Source organism: Ostrea edulis, chromosome 6 (genome assembly GCF_947568905.1).
Source record: "Ostrea edulis chromosome 6, xbOstEdul1.1, whole genome shotgun sequence".
NCBI lineage: Eukaryota > Metazoa > Mollusca > Bivalvia > Ostreida > Ostreidae > Ostrea > Ostrea edulis.
In genome coordinates, this window is record NC_079169.1 from 78,554,162 (window position 1) to 78,575,198 (window position 21,037).

The window sequence follows — 21,037 nt, forward strand, 5'->3', positions numbered from 1 at the left end:
AACCCCACTTTCATTAACACTCACCTGAGCAGCAGATTACAAATGTAACACAATATTTTGCTAATAATTTTTTGCATCCTAGCTTTTCCTAGTCAAAGCTCCTATACTGATTAATCAAATTTGTTGCAATTACTAAAACATTCTTTGCCCAAATTTCCCAATTTATAGATCTTTTGTTAAAAAAAAAAAACTCTCCAAAATTTACATTTATATCAAATAATCTAACTTGAAATTGATCCATTGTGAACCTCACATGGTCCCAATGTGGTCCTTTTCTGGACAGAAAAGATATGATTTAAACAAACTTGCAAAAACTTTCATGCCATTTACCAAAACATACTATGTGCCAAGTTTGATGGAAATCAACTCAGTGGTTCTGGAGAAGAACATTTTCAAAAGACACAACAATGTTTTTACCATTTTTTGCATTATATCCCCTTGGAAAGGGATGTGATTTTTCCTTTGAATAAGCTTGAATCATCTTTGCCCAAGGATAATTAGTTCCAAGTTTGCTTAAAATTGGCTAATGGTTTTGGAGAATATTTTAAAGAGTAATTTTCCTTTTTTATTTTCCAATGTACAACTTTGCACCCCCTAAAATGGCCCCATTATTGATCCCAGGGTCACATTTTGAACAAATTTCAAGAATTTATACTATATTTATAAAGAAGCTTTCTTGTAAACACTGTTATTTCTGGTGCAGGGATTCTTGAAAAGATTTTTTAAGACACACATACTAATTTTCAGTTTCTTTTAATTATATCCATTTTAAAAGAAGCCTGGCCCTTCATTTAAGCAAACCTGAATCCCCTTTACCCAAGTACGCTTTGTGTTAAATTGAGTTTGGTTGAAATTAGCTCAGTGGTTCTGGAGAAAAAGACTTTTAAAAAATATGTCATGTATCATATTTTCTGCTATTTTACAATTATCTGCTTTAGGAAAGGGACTGGCCCCTTATTTGAACAAACTTAAATTCTCTTTACCCAAGGATACTTAGTTCCAAGTTTGGTTAAAATTCATTCATTGGTTCTGGAGAAGATTTTCCCCTAATTATTACTATGTAGAAGTTTGCAATTCCTCTTGAGACCATTTTATTGATCTGGCAGTCATGGTTAAAAAAACTTGGATTCTAAATTATATATTAACAAAGCTTTCTTGCATACATGTACATTGGCATTTCTGGTGCAGTGGTTCTTGAGATATCCATCTCATTGAGATAACCATGGAAAGGATGGAACTATAGATTCAGAAATGTGATTACTTACCACACTCCCCTGTGGTGACCTGGATATCATCAACAGCAATATCTCCTCTAAATCCAGTTCCACGTGTACCCACAAACTGAATCTACAGACAACAAAATTTCAATGATAGAGTCAAATGGAGATCAAATTGAGGGAATATATGCTATCTATCACAATGTACCATGATATCTGCATAATTCATCTATTATTTACAGCTTTGATCACAACAAAACATAAATATAACTGACTGTAAATTTCAAGCATGTCATTTCATTTCAGAATCAACATTGCATTTGCATGTACATATATCATCAATTGTATAGTACACGGAACAATATTGATATCAATTTTGACAATATGCTTACTGTATTGACTTTGGACTAATTTAAAATTCCCATGTTTTCAAAGGACTTTAACAAGTCCATTCTGCCTTTGATTTTACTCAGATAGCCACATGACATGGACTGGCTTCAGGACAGAGAGTTTGAGAGATGTGGAAGACGCATTGTTGTGGGCTTTCTGAGGATGAATTAAAACAGCGTACCAAACCTAGAATTCCTTTTTCAATGCACCCTAGCATTCTTTGTTTGCAATAAACTATTACAATACATGTACTAGAACCAAAGTTAGAAATTGATTGGAAGCTATTATTGAGCCAGGGGTTTTCCAGGCTTATTTTTGGTTCTGATTACTGGACCCATTCACAATCCAAAAATCACCAATATTTGGAAGGAACACCCCTGTGACTGTATGCTAGACTGACCATGGAGAAAAACAGTAGGTGTGGATCAAAGCACAAACTCTGTGCCAAATGTATTTTGCAACAAATCGCCAATGTACTAAAATCAATTTGCACCAAAATATGTATGTGCTATATTTTCTTGTTTTACAGTGTATATACACAGTACAGATTCTGGAACTAATTATAATAATTCATGATGGGACCATCTATTTTGAAATATCAGATATTCGCAAAACATTCATTCTCACCATATTTCTGTTGTTAACACCAGTGCACATGTAAGTGTACTCTGTTTCTATGTCAGCAGGTTTATCTCTGTTGCTGATAAGTTTACTTCTGTTGCTAAACCAAGTTGCTTGCTGTTGCTAAACCAATAAGTTTATTGCTGTTGCTAAACCAATAAGTTGCTTGCTGTTGCTATACCAATAAGTTGCTTGCTGTTGCTAAACCAATAAGTTGCTTGCTGTTGCTATACCAATAAGTTGCTTGCTGTTGCTAAACCAATAAGTTGCTTGCTGTTGCTAAACCAATAAGTTTATTGCTGTTGCTAAACCAATAAGTTGCTTGCTGTTGCTATACCAATAAGTTGCTTGCTGTTGCTAAACCAATAAGTTGCTTGCTGTTGCTAAACCAATAAGTTGCTTGCTGTTGCTAAACCAATAAGTTGCTTGCTGTTGCTATACCAGTATGTTTACTTCTGTTGCTATCTTGTTTGTTGCTATACTGTTAAGTTTATCTACATGTATTGCGCTACAAAATTAAGTTCTTTGCTATATCATTAAATAAATTTCTGTTGCTGAATATACCATTTAAGTTTCTGTTGGTACATGTATGTACCAGTAAGTCTATATCTGTTATCATATATTGATAATTTCATTTCTGTTGCTTTTGCAGTTAGCATAAAACTTTTCCAAATCTTCATATCTTTTGTTCGCTAAGAAATTTCTCTCATGTTATATTTGATAATTCGATGCATAGATCGATAAATCTGATAAAAATAAAATCTATCAAAAATATTGAAAATATTTATACCGGTGACGCTGAAGACTGGGATGCTAGAAGAGTAACTTCCGCCTGGTTCCACTGGTTTCCTTTGTTGTCAAACTCATAAAAGACGGTTGTGCCATTGTATACGACCTCAAGAGAGCCGATGTTCCTGCCGTACATGTGATATGCGAAAGACAGGCACATAAATGGATCACCTGAAAACAGAATATACATTATGCATGATTGTATTGCAAAAAAAAATCCAGGGAAGATGTTCCTTTTATTAAACAAACTCCTAATTTAGATCTGCCACTGCCTCAGTTGTATTATAACGTCTAAACGTAGACGTGACGTCACACATTGTCTTACCTTGCCGTTCATCGACATTGCATTTCATTAAACATTAGGCCTAATGTTTAGGTCTGAAACGATACGCCCCCTTCACGATACGATACAAATTGCAATACTTGTGTCATGATTTAATACTTTCAATACGAAATAATTTACAGAAGAAACCAATAATAACATTGAAGAAAAATTCAATTACTAAGATTTTAAAAACAAAATGTTTCCAAATTGCCAAACGGTAAGATGCCTGTTGGCTCTGTAGTTTAAACTGATAAAGTTTGTTATTATTTTTGTAAGACTCAAGGCAAACAGTCTCAACGTTATTCAACACTATTTTGTCCCTCATGCAGGTAAAAATAATAAGTACAGGCCGAGCCTGATGTATTTTACTAAGCCGGTTTGTAACGTACGATTCGAATCGAAAATCGAGGCAATGAATCGAACATTGAATCAAGCATTTATTATTGAGCAGTATCGATATTTCGGTGAATCGTGTCAGCCCTACTAATGTTGCACTGTATTTCAGAGCTAGTAGAACAAAAGACTAAGATGATAATCTGGGTAAATTCACAATCTTAGACCAAGGTGTGACTTTGTGAGATCTCCGCCATATTTTATGATGGATTTCTGAGATTGGGGACAAAAAAATTTCTGGACGAATGTACAGCTCTAGCAAAGACTTTTTCACTTACTTTATCATTAGAGTTCACAGTTCGAGCCAGTGCTTTATCATTAGAGCTCACAGTACGAGCCAGCGCTTTGTGCTGGCTTGTTGCACCCATTATTAAGTAAAAGAATTATATATAGTAGGTTAGTAAATAAAACACTTATCACATGGCTTCTTGGGTATCAGTCAACTGTCGTACCTCGTGAGGTGAGAAGAACTGGGAAACTCTTGTCTTCGGCTTTCAGTCTTGGGCAACAGTGTCACATGTCTCCCAACAGTTTGACTATATTCCTCAATAAGCCATGCAATAAGTGTATACTAAATGCTGTGTATACAAAACAAGAAAACAGACATGATTGCTATGCGTTGCCATGTCCCTCACCTTCGCAAAAAAAAAGTTGAACTACATAAGTCCCACAACTCCTGTAAAATTTGTCGAATCAAAATGACAGCGCAATATGATCAACTGCATATGGTGATTAACAATCCTACAAAATTTATTTGAATAAAATCCGTTGAGCGGTTTCGGAGGAGTTGCGTCCTCAAAGTGTTTTTATATTTGTAGCATGTGCAAATTCAACAAAGTCCCATAACTCCTGTAAACTTTGTTGAATCAAAATGGCGGTGCAATATGATCAATTACATATGGTGACTAACACTCCTACAAAATTTGAACAAAATCTGTTGAACGATTTCAGAGGAGTTGCGTCCACAAAGTCAAGTGGGACGGACAGATGGACGGACACAGGTATTTCTATGTCCTCTTCCACGTTGCGGTGGGGGACAAAAATAAACATACTACACTACAAATGCAAGCAAGTCAAAGAAGCATGGCCAAATACCTGTTAGGACTGGTGAACTTTCTAGCACAGCAGTATTACCATTTCTTTTCCCAGATGCTTCAATGTAAGCATACCTGGTTCCATCAAATGCAGAGGTGGGTCCTGTCTGTCCTGAAGGTGTCCTACCCTACATTACAGAACACAGAAAACAAATCAAGACACACAAAACTACCTCTCTTGTGTTCACTGATAGAGAGAGAGAGAGAGAGAGAGAGAGAGAAATAGAATTTTGCAGGATTAACAATTCATTGATGCCATGGCAGTTTATGAAATTTATTATTCTATCAATGACAAAATTCATATTTGAATTTACTCAACAATATTGCTATCAAACTTACACTTCTCCTAGACCAGTTAAAGTCGTCTGTCGAGGTCACATCCTGTAGGAAACATGTCGTTCCACTCTCAAAAGTGCAACTGAGTGGAAGTGTTAATGGGGCGGGGGTAGTTGTGGAAGGGATCACTGAAAGAAAGGGAGGGGGATATCACAATGAATAATATCTATATAGCCTTTAAAGATCTTCAACATACTGCCTCATAGCTACCTCAAACGTAAAACACTATGTATGAGATGCCTGTACTGCAATACAAGAAGTTTACTAGTCCATGTGCCTGTATGCATGTGCATATTTATGCATTTTGTTGTAGATTGATATATAGTGCGCTGGTACGCATTTATATATTTTGTCCTACTTGACCTATATGTAGCCATCAATGATACTCAACACAGTGACATTATGTCAAAATTTCTATTACTGTAACAAGCATAATTGTATAGACTTATAGATATGGCATTATTTGTTAGAAACACAAGTCTTATCGAAGCTTATAAGAACACTTTATGGGGCTAGGATCTCTATGTAAATGTAGTCTACACTTTCTATATCAAAATTCTTAGACGACTTCATTCTTTCTGTTTACATGTACATGTATGAATATCATACCACAGTCTCCAGACAGGAAGTGAACGTCGTCGATTGCTATGTCACCTCGGAATGAATTGCCACGCACTGCAGTGAACTCAATCTGCAAATTCGAATAATAGATTTAAAAATACATAAATACAGGTAAACTTCCATACCTCGAACTTGTTAAGACCGGAAAAAAAACTTTGAGATATCCGAGGGTTTGAAAAATTGAAGTTAATGAATTTGACACCAATACTGTGTAATATGTTTTATGTTGCATATTGTTTTATTTGACAGGTAAATAAACACACCTTTTAAAAGAGGGATAAGTTTTAGTTTGAAGTTAGGAATTCTTTTTAATAAGTTTGCATTTGCATGTATATCTATAATTACTTTATTTGATATTGCATCACTTACATTTTACGAATTTCGGTCATTTGTCTATAATCAGTTATCACGTTCAGTTCAGTATTTCTGATACCCGGATTTGTGTTACGCTTTGTAAATGATAAACCGGTCACTGTAATAATGACGAAGACGGAAACGGGAAACATCGCTGCATTGGATTCTGTGTCTTTTTCGACTTCTGTTATAGCCTGGAACTTTGTTTCGATTGTATGAACTTTAAGATTCCCTTTTATACCACTGCCAGATAATCCAACTGTCTCCCGGGTTAGATACCGGGTCCTTCGTTACATGTAGATTGCTTATCAGATACGGAAGGTTTTGAATTTTGGTGCTGATATTTATAATAAAAAATAAGGTCTTGTATTGCTTAATTCTTGATTTCTATATCACTTTGATATGTTTAGTGTTTACTTTGACTTGTAATAGCATGTGTGTATTACGACAAAATTAAATCTCTATTTCAGTACTCATCCCCGAGCTGCTTGTTGAATTATCGTGTCATCTTACGTATAAGTGTGTATTTCATGATCACTTCCAAACACCCAATCTGCATAATTAGATAAAGCTCCCAAATCAACAGCTTGTGGCTAATAAGGTGTGATTATCGGCAATGGTTCCATGAAGCCCGTGCTAGACCTAACGAAAACATCCAACAGACCGTAAAATTAGCATAACAGGATGATTGTGGACTTCAGGTGTGAGTCAATGAAACGAGAAACTTCTTGGACTTCGAGATAACGCAAGTAATTTTAGCACTTGGGACTGTAAATCTACTTCGAGATAAGCCAGGTATTCGAGATTTCCGTGTTCGAGATATCGTTTTTTTTTAAAATCATGAATATAGTAAAACTGGCCGGGACCATCGACTCTCTTCGAGACATCCTTGGTATTCGACATATCGGTGTTTGAGATACCAAATTTTACCTGTACTATCAAAAGATAATACTTGTATTGCAAATGAGTGACTTCAATTATAGTCATCATCTAATAGCAGGGAGAATAATGAGATAGCATTCATTATAGTCACCATTTAATAGCAGGGAGAATAATGAGATAGCATTCATTATAGTCACCATTTAATAGCAGGGAGAATAATGAGATAGCATTTATTGTTAAACATATATCAATTATAATTTGTTGAAATCACAAAAGAACAACATACAAGAAAAAGATGTTTACCTGGCCAGTTGTTGGTGGAACAGAAATGTACGCTACGTTCCACTGATTTCCCTTGTTGCCACTTTCATCGAATAAGGTTAGGGAAGTTGTAGAGGAGACCATCAGGACAGACAACGAGCCAATATTGGAGCCATACATATGGTAAGCAAAGGAGAGGCAAAAAGGCTGGCCTGTTGTAAATACATCATAACAAATTAACATAATCCACCATTGACAGTTTTTCTAATCAACAATGAGATATCATACCCAAGTATGGATTGATTGGCACAATATGAAATTTACTGAGACTAAAAGTTCTCTTTGATTATATAATATAACACGAGGAGACTAAGATGATACTCTTTCAATTTTCAAAAGGTGCATGTTTTGATCAGAAAAGGTGCATGTCTCGATCAGAAAGGGTGCATGTCTTGATCAGAAAAGGTGCATACCTCGATCAGAAAAAGTGCATGTTTCGATCAAAAAAGGTGCATGCATCGATAAAGAATATCATTTTCTCATTTATGAATTTAAGAATGTAGATTTGTTAATTTCTGTTTTATATTTCTTTGTCTATTGTGTAGTGCATATTGATTTTAAGTCGAATTAATTTACAAATACAATTTATTGCTTTGTGCCTTAAATTAAACTGTTATAATGAGTTTGTCCATGTATTACGCCTTTTCATGACCTACTTGTTTGATGATACAAATATCAACTTCCTCCTATTCTGTGAAATTCTTATACTAATACACTAATGATTACTGTACCAGATCTACTATGTCAGTATCATTCAGAATTCTTGGAATAAAACATACTTGTTGAAACAGTTGCACTCTGAAGACTGGCTTTTGCATTTCTTCTCTTTCCTGTTGCCTCTATGTAAGAATATCTGGTCCCTTCAAAGGCTGATGTAGGACCTGTTTGTGACGAAGGTGTTCTACCCTGAAAAATTCAATTATAAGAAAATCTAAATATTCCTCATCAATCAGTTACACTTATTATTTACGACTACTAGCTGATATTGAGATTAAAAATAACTTTTGAAATATTGCCCTTACTACAGTGGAACCCCGTTATTACGTTTTTTATTTTTCCACAAAAAAACAACGTAATACCAGGGGCAACGTAATAAACGTTGCCAATGAAATCCGTTAAAAATATCATTTGGAAATTGTATATCTTCCGTTGATACTCCGTGAAGAAGTATGTGTTTGAATATATCTTTACTGTTTCTTTGTTTAAAAGACTATGATACTTTGTTTTATTTACATCTTATCTTTAATGTCCGTAATTCTTCATGTTCTTATCCCTTTTCTTTATTTCTGGTGTAGGATACATAAGGATGTTTTGATAAACGTTGCTTTTCTGCATTCGTTTGAATCGCCATTTTTTTCAACTTTAACATAATGCATTCATGTAAATTTCTCTCAATAACTCGTTCCAGTTCGTATTCAACATTCGTATAGAAAAAATAACAAAACATCGTTTTTATGAAGTTCTATTACACAATACACAACACAATAAAAAAAAATCCCACCCAAAAGCAACAAAACTATAGACACAAAATGCACACGATACCCAACACTAAATAAACACTACTCATCAACGATAAACACGGAGAAAAATTTAAACGCAATCCACATATAAGATATAATAATGCACGAAGATTTCATTTATAACACTAAATGATGGCACCAAAATCACGTGCACATTAAGGGATTTTAGAAAATTCATTGAGGTAAATGCCGTGCACGAATCGGCCGATAACACTGGACAGTTTGATCGGTGTATGTATGGACGAGATTTACGAATACCCAAGCTGCATGTCCAAACAACGTACAATATTTTAATTGAACACCTTTAGTCACCCGTGTCCAAGCAGTCACCCAAGCTGTTTTGACATTGCTACGATAAATCTTGTCCTTCGTGTTTGGTACCAAAGCTGTCCGTAAATAGAATTTTAATAGTGAAGGTTAAATCACACGATGCTGAACACGCATGTGGTTGAGAAATTATTTCTTTGATTATCAAAATATGAAAAATGATGTGAATTTCTTAGAGTATAATTTCTAAATTAACATTATTTAATTGTTAATCACTGGCTTCGATACGGGGTATTCACCTGTATTGATGTCGCTACTAGATCTATCGAAGCGTGATCAGTCAAGCGTCTCTAATTCCCAAACACACCAGGAAATTTATGTGGTGACTGCCTGGGGCAGTCAAGGTGTGAATGGTTTATTATTTTGAGAATCACTATTGAATAATTAAGGGTTTATTACGTTTCTGTCGGAATTTTTACAACGTAATACCGAGTCCCAGCATCTTGGGACAACGTAATAACGAGGTCTATTTTATATAGATTTGTTAAGAAATGGTTTTGTGCTTTGAAATTCCAACGTAATATGCGGACTAACGTATTCAAGGGGGAACGTTATAACGGGATTCCACTGTATTGTACAGCAAGACATATTTGTCTATCACAGAGTCACAAACTTACTTGTCTATTTGTCCAGTTGAAATTGTCTCCCAATACATTTTCTAAGAAACAAAATGTTCCAACTTCAAATGTACAATGCAGGTCTTGGTCAACTAAAGGTGGTACGTCAGTTGTTGGTTGCTGTGTTGTTGGCTGTCTAGTTGTTGGTGCTTGTGTTGTTGGTGCTTTTGTTGTTGGAGCTTGTGTTGTCGGTGCTTTTGTTGTTGGAGCTTGTGTTGTCGGTGCTTTTGTTGTTGGAGCTTGTGTTGTTGGTGCTTGTGTTGTTGGAGCTTTTGTTGTTGGAGCTTGTGTTGTTGGTGCTTTTGTTGTTGGAGCTTGTGTTGTTGGTGCTTTTGTTGTTGGAGCTTTTGTTGTTGGAGCTTGTGTTGTTGGAGCTTTTGTTGTTGGAGCTTGTGTTGTTGGTGCTTGTGTTGTCGGTGCTTTTGTTGTTGGAGCTTGTGTTGTTGGTGCTTGTGTTGTCGGTGCTTGTGTTGTTGGTGCTTGTGTTGAAGATCCTAAAAATATATAACAATATGTTACACTAAAGAATTAATGAAAGGAATTGTCTTTAAAACATACAAAAAGATGTAAAGAAAAGGCCAAGGATTTGAATCCCAGTATGAAAGTGAAAGGATCTAAGGAAGAAGGAGTAAACCTCATAAATCTTGTAATTATGAATGTCAGCCTCTATATATATATCAAATAAACTGACATTTTAATACTCACCACATGCAGTCATTGAAATGGCATCAATAGCTATATCACTCCTGTATCCACTTCCTTTGATTGCTTCAAAAGCCACCTGATATACCAAGAGAATAATCACACATTATTGTATACATTTTTCTCAGTTTATCAATAGAAGTCTTGAACATGGAGTTTGACGGTTGCATTGATAAAGGGCATTGCTAGAGTACATGATACATAGCACTCATTCAGAACTACATGTACATAATGCATATCTATGTTTGCATATCCCACGATCCATCAGCAGATCAGGTATAATGGACTTATAAGCTTCCTGTGTGCAAGATATGATCTGGACAAGATTTCACTATGTATTACCATAAAATTCCAAAATGTGGCCACAGTGACCTATTTTTGGGTCCCCCCCCCCTCCCCAACATCATCAATTAACCAGAATTTGATGGTCCTAAACCTCACAGTCCTCAACATATGATCCGGACATGATTTGAGTATAATGTATAGCAATAAAATATCAGAATGAGGCCACAGGGAACAATTTTTCGGGGGGTCAAAACACACCTTTCCCTTAGGATGCATCAGCTGATAGTCCTAGGCCTCACAGAAAAAAGATATGATCGGGTCGCTAAGAACCCAACAAACAGATAGACGGGAAAGTCAATACCATAATACATACTGGTATATGGCCAGTTAGAAGATGAGCATTATTACGAAATAATTATCCAACAGTAAATCTTATCATTTGCAGTGTATCCACACTCTTGTATACTGATGCGCTGAAATTCATGATCCTAGGTCATTGCAGACACCTGTCTCATTTAGCACATATCATGTGGCAATCAAAAAATCATTCACTTATTATTAAACATATGTACATGTACATATTTCAATTCAAAATTCTCAAGTGAAGCCGTTTTGATTCCCAGAATCTTTCTTGAAAGGGGAAGGGGGGGGGGGGGGGGGGGGGGGGGGGGTAAAGGATGTTTTAATTATTGTAAGAATAAATGCAAGCATAGAAGCACACATACTGTACACATCAAAATGTGTGCTTCGGTGCACGTATTGTACATCTAATGATTTAACCTTGTAATTTGTTGTGGTTCCTACAGTAATGTCAGCCTTCTTCCAGCTGTTCCCTTGATCTCCCGTTCTCGTCCAAACTGAGCTTCCATCCACAAGCACATTAAGAGTTCCCATGTCAGAGCCGTACATATGATACCAGAAAGTTAGACATCTCTGAACACCTTTCAGGAAAATGAGAAAAATTGTACAAATCCAACAGTATTGAATGCGAATGTATTAACAATTTATGTAAAAAGTCAAAATTATTTTTAAGAAAAATGATACACTCGATCACCACAATTTTATCTGAAAAATACAAGTTAGTTCCTTAAAGTTATTGATATGTGGAATTCTTTTGATTTTCTTCATCAATTTATCATTTTATATTCATGCAGTGTCAATTGCCTCTAAAAAGAATAAAAGTAAAATCTAATTCGTTTTAATTGATCTCACCTTGCAAGAGAGGCGTTTCAAAAACAAATTTATTCCCACTAGGGACTGGGGATGAGGTTTCTGCATACAAATAGCTAGACCCACTTTGAGCACTGGATGGACCGGTACTGCCAGAGGGTGTTGAACCCTGACAAGAGCAAAGGTCAAAATCAGAGAGACTCGTCTGAAACGCTGTTCTAACCAACATTTTCTACTTAGTGATGTACTCTGTTTTTGATTCTTGTAAATGTTTCAAAGAAATTTAAAAGAAGCATCTCTATATATAAATAAGAGTACATTCTATATAACTATGATATTTTGATGAAACAAAAATTAAAAGAAAATGATTAATTATTAACAAAACTTGTCTGAATTATACTGTTCAGCAGAATTTTGCATCAACCATATCTGAATGTAAAAAATATGTTCTTCCAAATGTATGCCTATACCGATATTTCTTGAAAATGGCAAAATAATTATGGTACATATATCAAATTTTATTGGGCAATTCTACATTCAATTTCTGTATTTACATCCATCCAAATATTGTTTTCAAAACTTATGTCAGTATGATAATTATTACTCATGACTAGAGAATTTAATGTACCGATTTTATAATCCAATCATATGAAAGTGTCTTTGAATTTGAAAATACACATCCACTGCCTTCAAAATTGCACGAAATGTCACCAGTGCCTGAAAATATAATTTACATATTTTCTTCAGCAGCAATCACAAAGCATGGCATCATACATAATCACTTTTAAGTTTACTAAAAAGATCTTACAGAAATCATTATGTATTCGCCTGTGATGATGAATCCGAATTCTTGTCAAATAGTTCATTGTTATCATTGTTGGAGTTTCCCCATTGTTTTAAATACAAAAACAAGATGGATGACCAATCAATGTTACTATAAGTGTAAATAAATAGTCATTATAAATAAATATCTAAAACAAATTCATGGTAAAAATTAATGAAAAACTTTATTATTCCAATTAAATTAGCATATTAAATGATCATGCAAGCCCTCCAATTGGTTTAAGAACATAGATGTTTGGTGATCGAATCAGTTAATTGTTTATATATGAATTATGTCATCAAAATTTAATATACTTATATATGTTCCAGTTTTCACAAATGTAATAGCAATTACGGATCATTTTTTCAAACTATATTCCTATGCATTTGTTTAAAAATAAAACAGTCCCTAATACTGCCAATAGGGAAAAATTATGAGAAAACTATTTTGAATGAATTGGAAGTATATGGATTAAACATTCTTTTAAAAAATTCATTGATGTGTTAAAAACTCTTGACATTTTACAAACAAACTTTACACGTAAGTGTTTTGCACAGTTAGTCAGTTTGTGCCAGTAAAATGATAAGGGTTTACAGATTGATAAATTATTTAAAAAGCATGTTTAATTCTACAATAATATAGTGTTTACCATTGTTAATTATGATTTATGGTATTAGAATTAAAAGACACTTTGGGAGAAACCCCATGACATACTGGTGTTTATGGCTCAATATTTGAGGATGACACAAGTTAATTAACATTTAATCATATAAACATTAAATGAATGTGGATTGGGAATCAGAAACAACAGTTGAACCTCTTATTCAATTCATCAGCACAGGTAATTAAAACTTCATGTCTCTCTCACTAAATGTATTATTTTATGACAATAGATAACATCGACCAAAGAAAGACCATGTCATATTTTCTTCCTTTACATAATTATTATTCAAGGTTCAATGCTGAGAAAAAGTAGGATTCGAATTATAATTTCCTTTCCTGAGACATGATACTTGTGAACATCAATAGTCTGTTTAATTAAAACTTGAATATATTGTTCTCTATCCATGTTGGCTAAACATACCTTCAAGAGTATCGCACAATCGTCCTGTGTAACCATTAGTACAAGTGCACTTGAAATCACTTGTACCAACATCAGCACACGTACCATACACACATGGTGCAGATTTACATCCTAAACACATAATATAAAACCCTCATAATCATTTAGGATGTATATGAATATTCTTGGTCTCTCAATCAAAATATGAGAATTATAATTTATGAGTCTGTAAAATTAAAGAAATTTTCAATGAAATTGAGTACACTATAACAAATCAATGATATTAGCTCTATTTTGCTTTAGATTTTATAGAGCACAGTTTCTCAAAACCTACCTGCACCAACAGGTGTCACAGTTAGAGAGAAACCCTTTCCAGCTGTTGCTGAGGCAGCAAATGCACTGTCAAATTTTAATAGCATCATTGTGGGGTCCCCAAAATCTGATGTCACATACGTCTCGTGGGATAATTTTCCACAGCGTCTGAAAAGTTTTATTTTCAATTTCAAGTTAAATATTATGAAATAAAGAAAAACCAAGTATACACATGATCATCTATATAATTCTAAACAACATATTGTTTTAGAAACATTCAAAAGTTGGCATACATTGTGTGAAATTCTTTATCAAATTCTTAGTACATATTTCTTGTATTTTCCTATAATACAATTGTTGCTGCATGAATTTTCAAGTACAGAGGTTCAAAAAACTGTTGTGTAATTCCACCTTTAAAGTATTTTTGATACAATGAAGAATTAACACAAACATCTTACCTAGGACCTGTCTGACCAATCAAATTGTACTGTATTTCTAGCCAGTGATTACAAGCTCCGCCATTGGTTGTTACATCCATTTCATTTATTGTCATGGCAACATTCTTTCCATTGGGAACCTAGGTGTTTAACAACACATGTACATAAGAATTGACCTACATAACAAATCATTAACACAATACTTTTCTTGACCTGACATAACAAATTCTTAACACTTTTCATGTGTTTGGTGGGCTTTTTGAATTATACTGTTCTGTAAATGAAAAAATCATTCAACTTGTCTGAAATAGATGAAAGTGTAATTGCCATTTGAAAGAAATATATACATATACGACAAGTACAGCAATTTTTGGAATAATTCAATTTGAACCTGCTTACCTTTACTAACCAAACACATTTCTTCCCGGTAGGATACGGTCCTCCGTTATTGAAATTAGGTGAAGTTATTGTTTTTGTTTCCCCTTCGGCTAAAGTAATGATGCCCGGGCCACACTCTACAACACCATGAATATGTTAACATCAACTTTGTTTCATCACTCGGGGGCAGTTGTTCTTTTTTGGTTTAAGAACATGTTATGAAACGCCTTAAAAATGATTCTAATTGGTTGATTTTTTTAATTTTCCCCTTGTTTACAATGTATCTCAATTTCACAGATCATCAAGAACAATTGTGTCTATTACATGTAAATGTATATTTCAATAGAGTTGACATTAGCTGCAGGAAAGACATTTATGGAAAAACAAAATAACATAGTCCTGTAAGTGTGTAATGACAGTCTAGTGGGAGAAACAATGGGAGTCTAGAGGGAGAAACAAGGGCAGTCAGGTGGGAGAAACAATGGCAGTGGTCTCTTAACACATGTGCTTATCAGTGACCAGTTTTCTCAAACTCTTGTGTTTCTTGAAAATTGAAAAACAAATATCAGAAACTCGAATTTGAGGGGAAAAAAAACAAGATGTGTTTGTGAAACCACTGATGCCCCAATATGGCAGCTAGCAAAGTATATATAGTACCCAAAGGTCTATGTCAACAAACAAATTCATTTGAAGCTGTGAGCTTTGTGGGGCTTTGATGAATATTTCAAGGTATGTTTGGACATAAGTATGGCCGGAAAACATGTTAGGAATAATTTCATATTAAATTTTTGAGACAGCAATGCCTTTCGGCAAACTTAACTGCAGCAGATTCTGGTATCCTAAATCTAACCTTGGATGTATGATGCATTGATACATGTATGTAGCTACACCTAACATTTGTAATGCGGTCGTCTATTTATTCTTCAGGAAAAACTGCCGCTTTTAGAATGTATCGATCAAAATGGCTTATTTAATGAATTTATCGAGTTTGCCATAGAAAACTGCCCTCTATTTCGAGAAAAAAAACCCACATAATTCTCAAAGAGAAATAGTTACAAACATTGAGAATGTTATTTGATGGAAAGGACTATATTTCGCAGGAGCTGTCAGTAGTTCCAGTTGATCGGTGACGTTAAACATGTTACACGTCACTGGTATACGTACTATGGGGGAAAACATCATACATCCGAGGTTAGCTGGAATCAGTTGAGGTGATCTGAGTGACAGCAATGTAAGAATACAACAATATAAGGCCTCTACCGTGCACATTTTTCTGCGCCATAAATCACAGGTTTTAGCTCTCAGAATTATAGCATTACGTAGGTTTGTATCAATATTTCCCCAGAGAGCTACAGACCTGCAGCTAAAATACAGAGGGAATACGGTAATCAAAATATGTAGTTTGTACCTGCATCCGTTGCAGCGGACTCACACAGGGTGCCAGTAAGACCATCCGGACAATGACAGTTACAGTTGTGGATGACAAAGCCTCCGTTTTGACACTGCTTCAGGGGAGTGTTACCATTGGCACCCTTACAGGGTTCTAAAAATAGAAAAGCTTGGACTAGTACGTATGCACTGCATTAACATGTATTTCAATCATGAAAGTTATATCTCGATCTCTTTTCATTGATTTCATAGAGTATAATACATGTAAAAATGTATCCAATGATTAAAGTATTTTCTTCATGAGTAAGGCATTGGGGTTTTGTATTTGAAGTTATGTTTTCTTACTAGTACAATCGTATGCATCAGTAATGTCCTGAATGTCATAGAACATAAGTCCAGTGGCTGAATCGGCCAGAAAGTCCAGTCGACGGTCACGAAATTCCATGGTTGGTTTGCCATTTATGGAGAATGACTATTGACAGAGTGAACAAAATATTATTTTAAAATGAAAATTATAGTCAATATCACATGAATAAAATGAAAATTATCGTCATTATCACATGAATAGAGTGAATATAGAACATTCTATCAGCATAATCATAAAATTTGGTTTTAGAAGTTGAGTTGTTGTTTTGAATGTTTTATAGAATATTGCGTGATTTTGATTACGGTCCAACAGCCACTTTTTCCTTCTAACTTCTGCCTTTAATTAATTACTAGCATTAAAAGTAAGGAGCATATCACTGGTAGTGTTTGCTTTAAATTATTAACCAAGTCCTGCAGAGGTAACATTTATCTAGAAATTAAGGAACTGACCGTTAAACTGTACTGGAGAACTGACTCATAATCATAAGGATTGTAATCGTGTGTGCTGCTCTTCGCCATGTTAAAGTTTTCCTTTCCGTCCTGGGTGTTGGCCCACAACATAGTGACGTGATTATCACGATCACTGCGAGACTGTTCATGCATTTGTCCAATGGCATGGGTCATTTCATGCACAGTAGTGGAGACCTGGAATAATCGTGTATATCAGAATGATAATCTATTAAATCTCAATACTCCTCTTGCTTTTATCATGATGTATAGGGTTTTAAAAATTTCATTTTACTTCAAATATCTATTGCATGACTCTCTCAGTTTAATAACTTAAAGATGCATTATAATATAATTACTGAAACACAACCGGGGTCCTTGAGACTTATTTGTTGTTTATCTCTAAAAACTCGTCCAACATATGACCAACATCCACTGCAAAATAAAAACAAAGCATATGTTATGCAGTGCACTATATACTACATATCAAAGACCATTGTTAAGGAACATATTGTTTTTACTTTATTTCTTATTATGTTCCTCAAACAAAGCTTCGGAAAATAACAATTTACTCTTTATCTTCTTATCATGTTTATGTCCTCAAAAACATTATGTCGAGAACAATAGGGTTTTTCTCGTTTTTTAAAATCATTTTTCTTCTTCTTATGTCCCTCAACACATTGTGTCAAGAACAGTATTGTTTTTGCTCCGTTTCTTATTATTTTTCTTCTTATCATGTTCCTGAACACATTGCGTCAAGAACAATATTGTTTAGTTAGTGAAGAAGTACATTAATTTTTTAATTTTCTTGCAATGATTCACTAACTCAGGGTAGTAAGTCTTCACTTCAAGAAGAAATTTTTTTTTTACTGTTTTACACCTAAATGAATTTAATCTTATTAATGGAATGTTTTCATAATATTTGATTTTTTGTTTTATCTTATTGTTAACAAGTTGTGTTTCATTGTCTGTTAGCCTACTGTAATGTTGGGGTATGCATATGGGTCAAAACCCCTACCCCGGGGATCATGCAATTTACAATTTTCGTAAAGGCCTTCATGTTCTATATCACTACGCATTTAGTTTTTCGTACACATGTGCGGTTCTAGATAAGATTTTTGTATATTGGTCAATTTTGGGTAGTTTTTGCCCCAACCCTAGGGTCCCAGGGGTGCGGGAGTCCTGAAATTTACAATTTATGTCCCCCTTGTCCCAAGGATGCTTCATACCAAATTTGAAAAGAATTGGAATGGTAGTTATCAACAAGTTAAAAATGTTGAATTGTTAATGCACGCTTGATGACAACTAATTGCAATAGGTCACCAGAGTTTACTCAGGTGACCTAAAAACTTAGAATGAATGAGAATGCAAGATTATTGGTTGTGTAGAAGCACAATAAAAGCACTTTTGAAATCGGGGATGTTTGATGAACATTCGTAACAGTCCCTGTTAGAATTAAAACTATTAATTATAAGTTACATTTGATTTTAAATTTGATTTATATTTATTTCTTTGCAGATTTTAAAGAATAACCTTTAATACTAAGTATACGTCATTAGTATAGAAAATAAAAGGTAATCACGTCAGTACATACCTTCCTGAAAAGAACTCGATGTATGTAGAATAGGAGGCCTTGCTGGCTTCTGTAGAACCTCGAGGGACCCATTTTAAGCATGTGTAGTCCGTAAATTGTTTTATTCCTTTATTAATGACATCTATATTGCTCTGCTTGACGGCTGTAAAAAGAAAGAAAAACACAATAAAAATAAATAAATAAATGAAAACCATTTTGCATTCAATTACACTAGCTGGCACTTAAATTGCAGTCAATTTTGCCAAGAATCACCATATATTGCCCCTCTTTGAATATTTATAAATCTTGGATGATGTATTACATGATTTCAACCTACAGTCCTACCAGCTTCCTGAACAATTCTTCCATTTATTCTGATATAGATTTAGTACTTTAGTTGTGACTTCATGATATGTACATGCATGTATATATACATGTACTTTTGCACTGCACATGCTATTAATTTCATTCCTTTTAATTATTGTACATGCACATGAATAGCATTTAATGTTTGAATTGTTTATGACAGAGTAGGTGGCATTAACCACTGTTGAAGTTTCTTAAAGATCGCTGTAGGATTGACTATTTCAAGAAGATACTGATAAAAGAACACTAAGCACTTACATAAACTGCTCGCAATTGTGTAGGGAATGATTTTATCTGCCCAAAGTGGAGCTGATGTCAAAAAATTCCTTCTTTTCCTCCCAGTGCTCTGTGAATATTAAATAACACAACTTGAATATTTACATGTACACTGTTCTTATCTGGATACAATAACTTTCATACTTTTACATAATGGTGCAGAAATTCAAATCTAAAAAGGTATTTTACCAGTAATAAGAATATAGCATAGTCATTCATTTTCATTTTATCATGAAATCAATTGACTAAGTACAATGGAGTTTGATTTGATTAGAAAAGGAAATTCTGTGATGAAATAAAATTTTAAAAAGACAGATTCTTCAGAAGACTAGTAAGGAGTCTTGAAATTTCATTTAATGTCATCAAAAGCCTTCACTAAATTGCCGACCTTTAGGTTGATATCATGATGACCTTTATACTTACACTGTCCTGAAGGTCATTCATTTCTTGTTTTGTGAGTCTGTGACTGTCGTGAGTATCACCATACACTTTCCCTTTCTTTGAAGCAATCTCTGCAATTCCATCTGGCTAATAAAGGCAACCAATCAAAAATCATTTCATCATTTGTCCGTTTTACCAATCTTACTCCCAGACTGTTAATAGCAGGGAGTGGAATTATGCAATTATCATCAATATTTCACTTTAATTTGAATTTACTATAATAAATGGATGGATTTTTTCATAAGATTTTTTAACAAAAGAATAATTATTAGAAAAAAAACTTGAGCATTTGTAAATTGTGTGTGGTTTTTAAATTTTTTTGTTGTTTTTTAGAAAAACATACATGTGCATTGTGCGTGTTTCCTTCATCCACAAACATACTCTCCAGCAGATTGACGACATCAGAGTTGGAGTCAACGTTGCCCTGTGATAATCAGTAATATATAAGAATGTTGACCTGTGATAATCAGTAATATATAAGAATGTTGCCCTGTGATAATCAGTAATATATAAGGATGTTGACCTGTGATAATCAGTAATATATAAGGATGTTGCCCTGTGATAATCAGTAATATATAAGAATGTTGCCCTGTGATAATCAGTAATATATAAGAATGTTGACCTGTGATAATCAGTAATATATAAGAATGTTGCCCTGTGATAATCAGTAATATATAAGGATGTTGCCCTGTGATAATCAGTAATCTATAAGAATGTTGACCTGTGATAATTAGGGGTGAAACGATGCATCGCGATGCGGCTGAATCGCGATGTAGTGGTCTCGATTCGATGTTTGATTTATTCGGGGTCTGTTTCGGTTCGATATGGTTCTAAAATCATAGAGCACATTGCTCTTGATAACACGATTTCTGATTAGCCAATGGAATTGAAAATTGCCCAATCAACATACGAGTAAACTTTGCTGTATCAAAATGGACGCAGTCGAGTTGAAAAATGCACTCCCAATGTATAAATCCTGGGTATGGCGACATTTCGGCTTTAGGACAAGTGATAAGAGTGTTGCTCTATGTTAAACGGTTTTACATTATGTAGAATTTATTTGCAGAGAGCAATAAATACAACGAAACATAAAACAATCTTAGCATTATAAAGAATTTGGTATATGCTATTGTATCGAATCGAAAATCATCGAATCGAGAAGGTACTGTATTGTTTCACCCCTAGTGATAATCAGTAATATA

The 21,037-nt window shown here is 34.3% G+C and overlaps 1 protein-coding gene across 2 annotated transcripts in view; it reads right to left on the minus strand.

Annotated features, from left to right (window-relative positions):
• The window catches only part of LOC125646086 (MAM and LDL-receptor class A domain-containing protein 1-like), a 45,316-nt gene that overhangs the window by 12,644 nt on the left and 11,635 nt on the right, over positions 1-21,037 (minus strand). For both annotated transcript variants that reach the window (XM_048872231.2, XM_056140892.1), the window contains exons 4-27: positions 20,179-20,259; positions 19,818-19,922; positions 19,377-19,464; positions 18,774-18,915; positions 17,539-17,614; positions 17,183-17,377; positions 16,712-16,838; positions 16,386-16,520; positions 14,999-15,114; positions 14,621-14,739; positions 14,185-14,330; positions 13,872-13,982; positions 12,593-12,681; positions 12,007-12,133; positions 11,575-11,735; positions 10,513-10,588; positions 9,808-10,301; positions 8,123-8,249; positions 7,326-7,495; positions 5,775-5,856; positions 5,169-5,293; positions 4,831-4,957; positions 3,019-3,188; positions 1,266-1,347 (exon numbers count right to left, since the gene is read on the minus strand). In XM_048872231.2, coding sequence (XP_048728188.2) covers positions 1,266-1,347; positions 3,019-3,188; positions 4,831-4,957; positions 5,169-5,293; positions 5,775-5,856; positions 7,326-7,495; positions 8,123-8,249; positions 9,808-10,301; positions 10,513-10,588; positions 11,575-11,735; positions 12,007-12,133; positions 12,593-12,681; positions 13,872-13,982; positions 14,185-14,330; positions 14,621-14,739; positions 14,999-15,114; positions 16,386-16,520; positions 16,712-16,838; positions 17,183-17,377; positions 17,539-17,614; positions 18,774-18,915; positions 19,377-19,464; positions 19,818-19,922; positions 20,179-20,259 — 3,271 coding nt within the window. The remainder of the gene's footprint in view (positions 1-1,265; positions 1,348-3,018; positions 3,189-4,830; positions 4,958-5,168; positions 5,294-5,774; positions 5,857-7,325; positions 7,496-8,122; positions 8,250-9,807; positions 10,302-10,512; positions 10,589-11,574; positions 11,736-12,006; positions 12,134-12,592; positions 12,682-13,871; positions 13,983-14,184; positions 14,331-14,620; positions 14,740-14,998; positions 15,115-16,385; positions 16,521-16,711; positions 16,839-17,182; positions 17,378-17,538; positions 17,615-18,773; positions 18,916-19,376; positions 19,465-19,817; positions 19,923-20,178; positions 20,260-21,037) is intronic.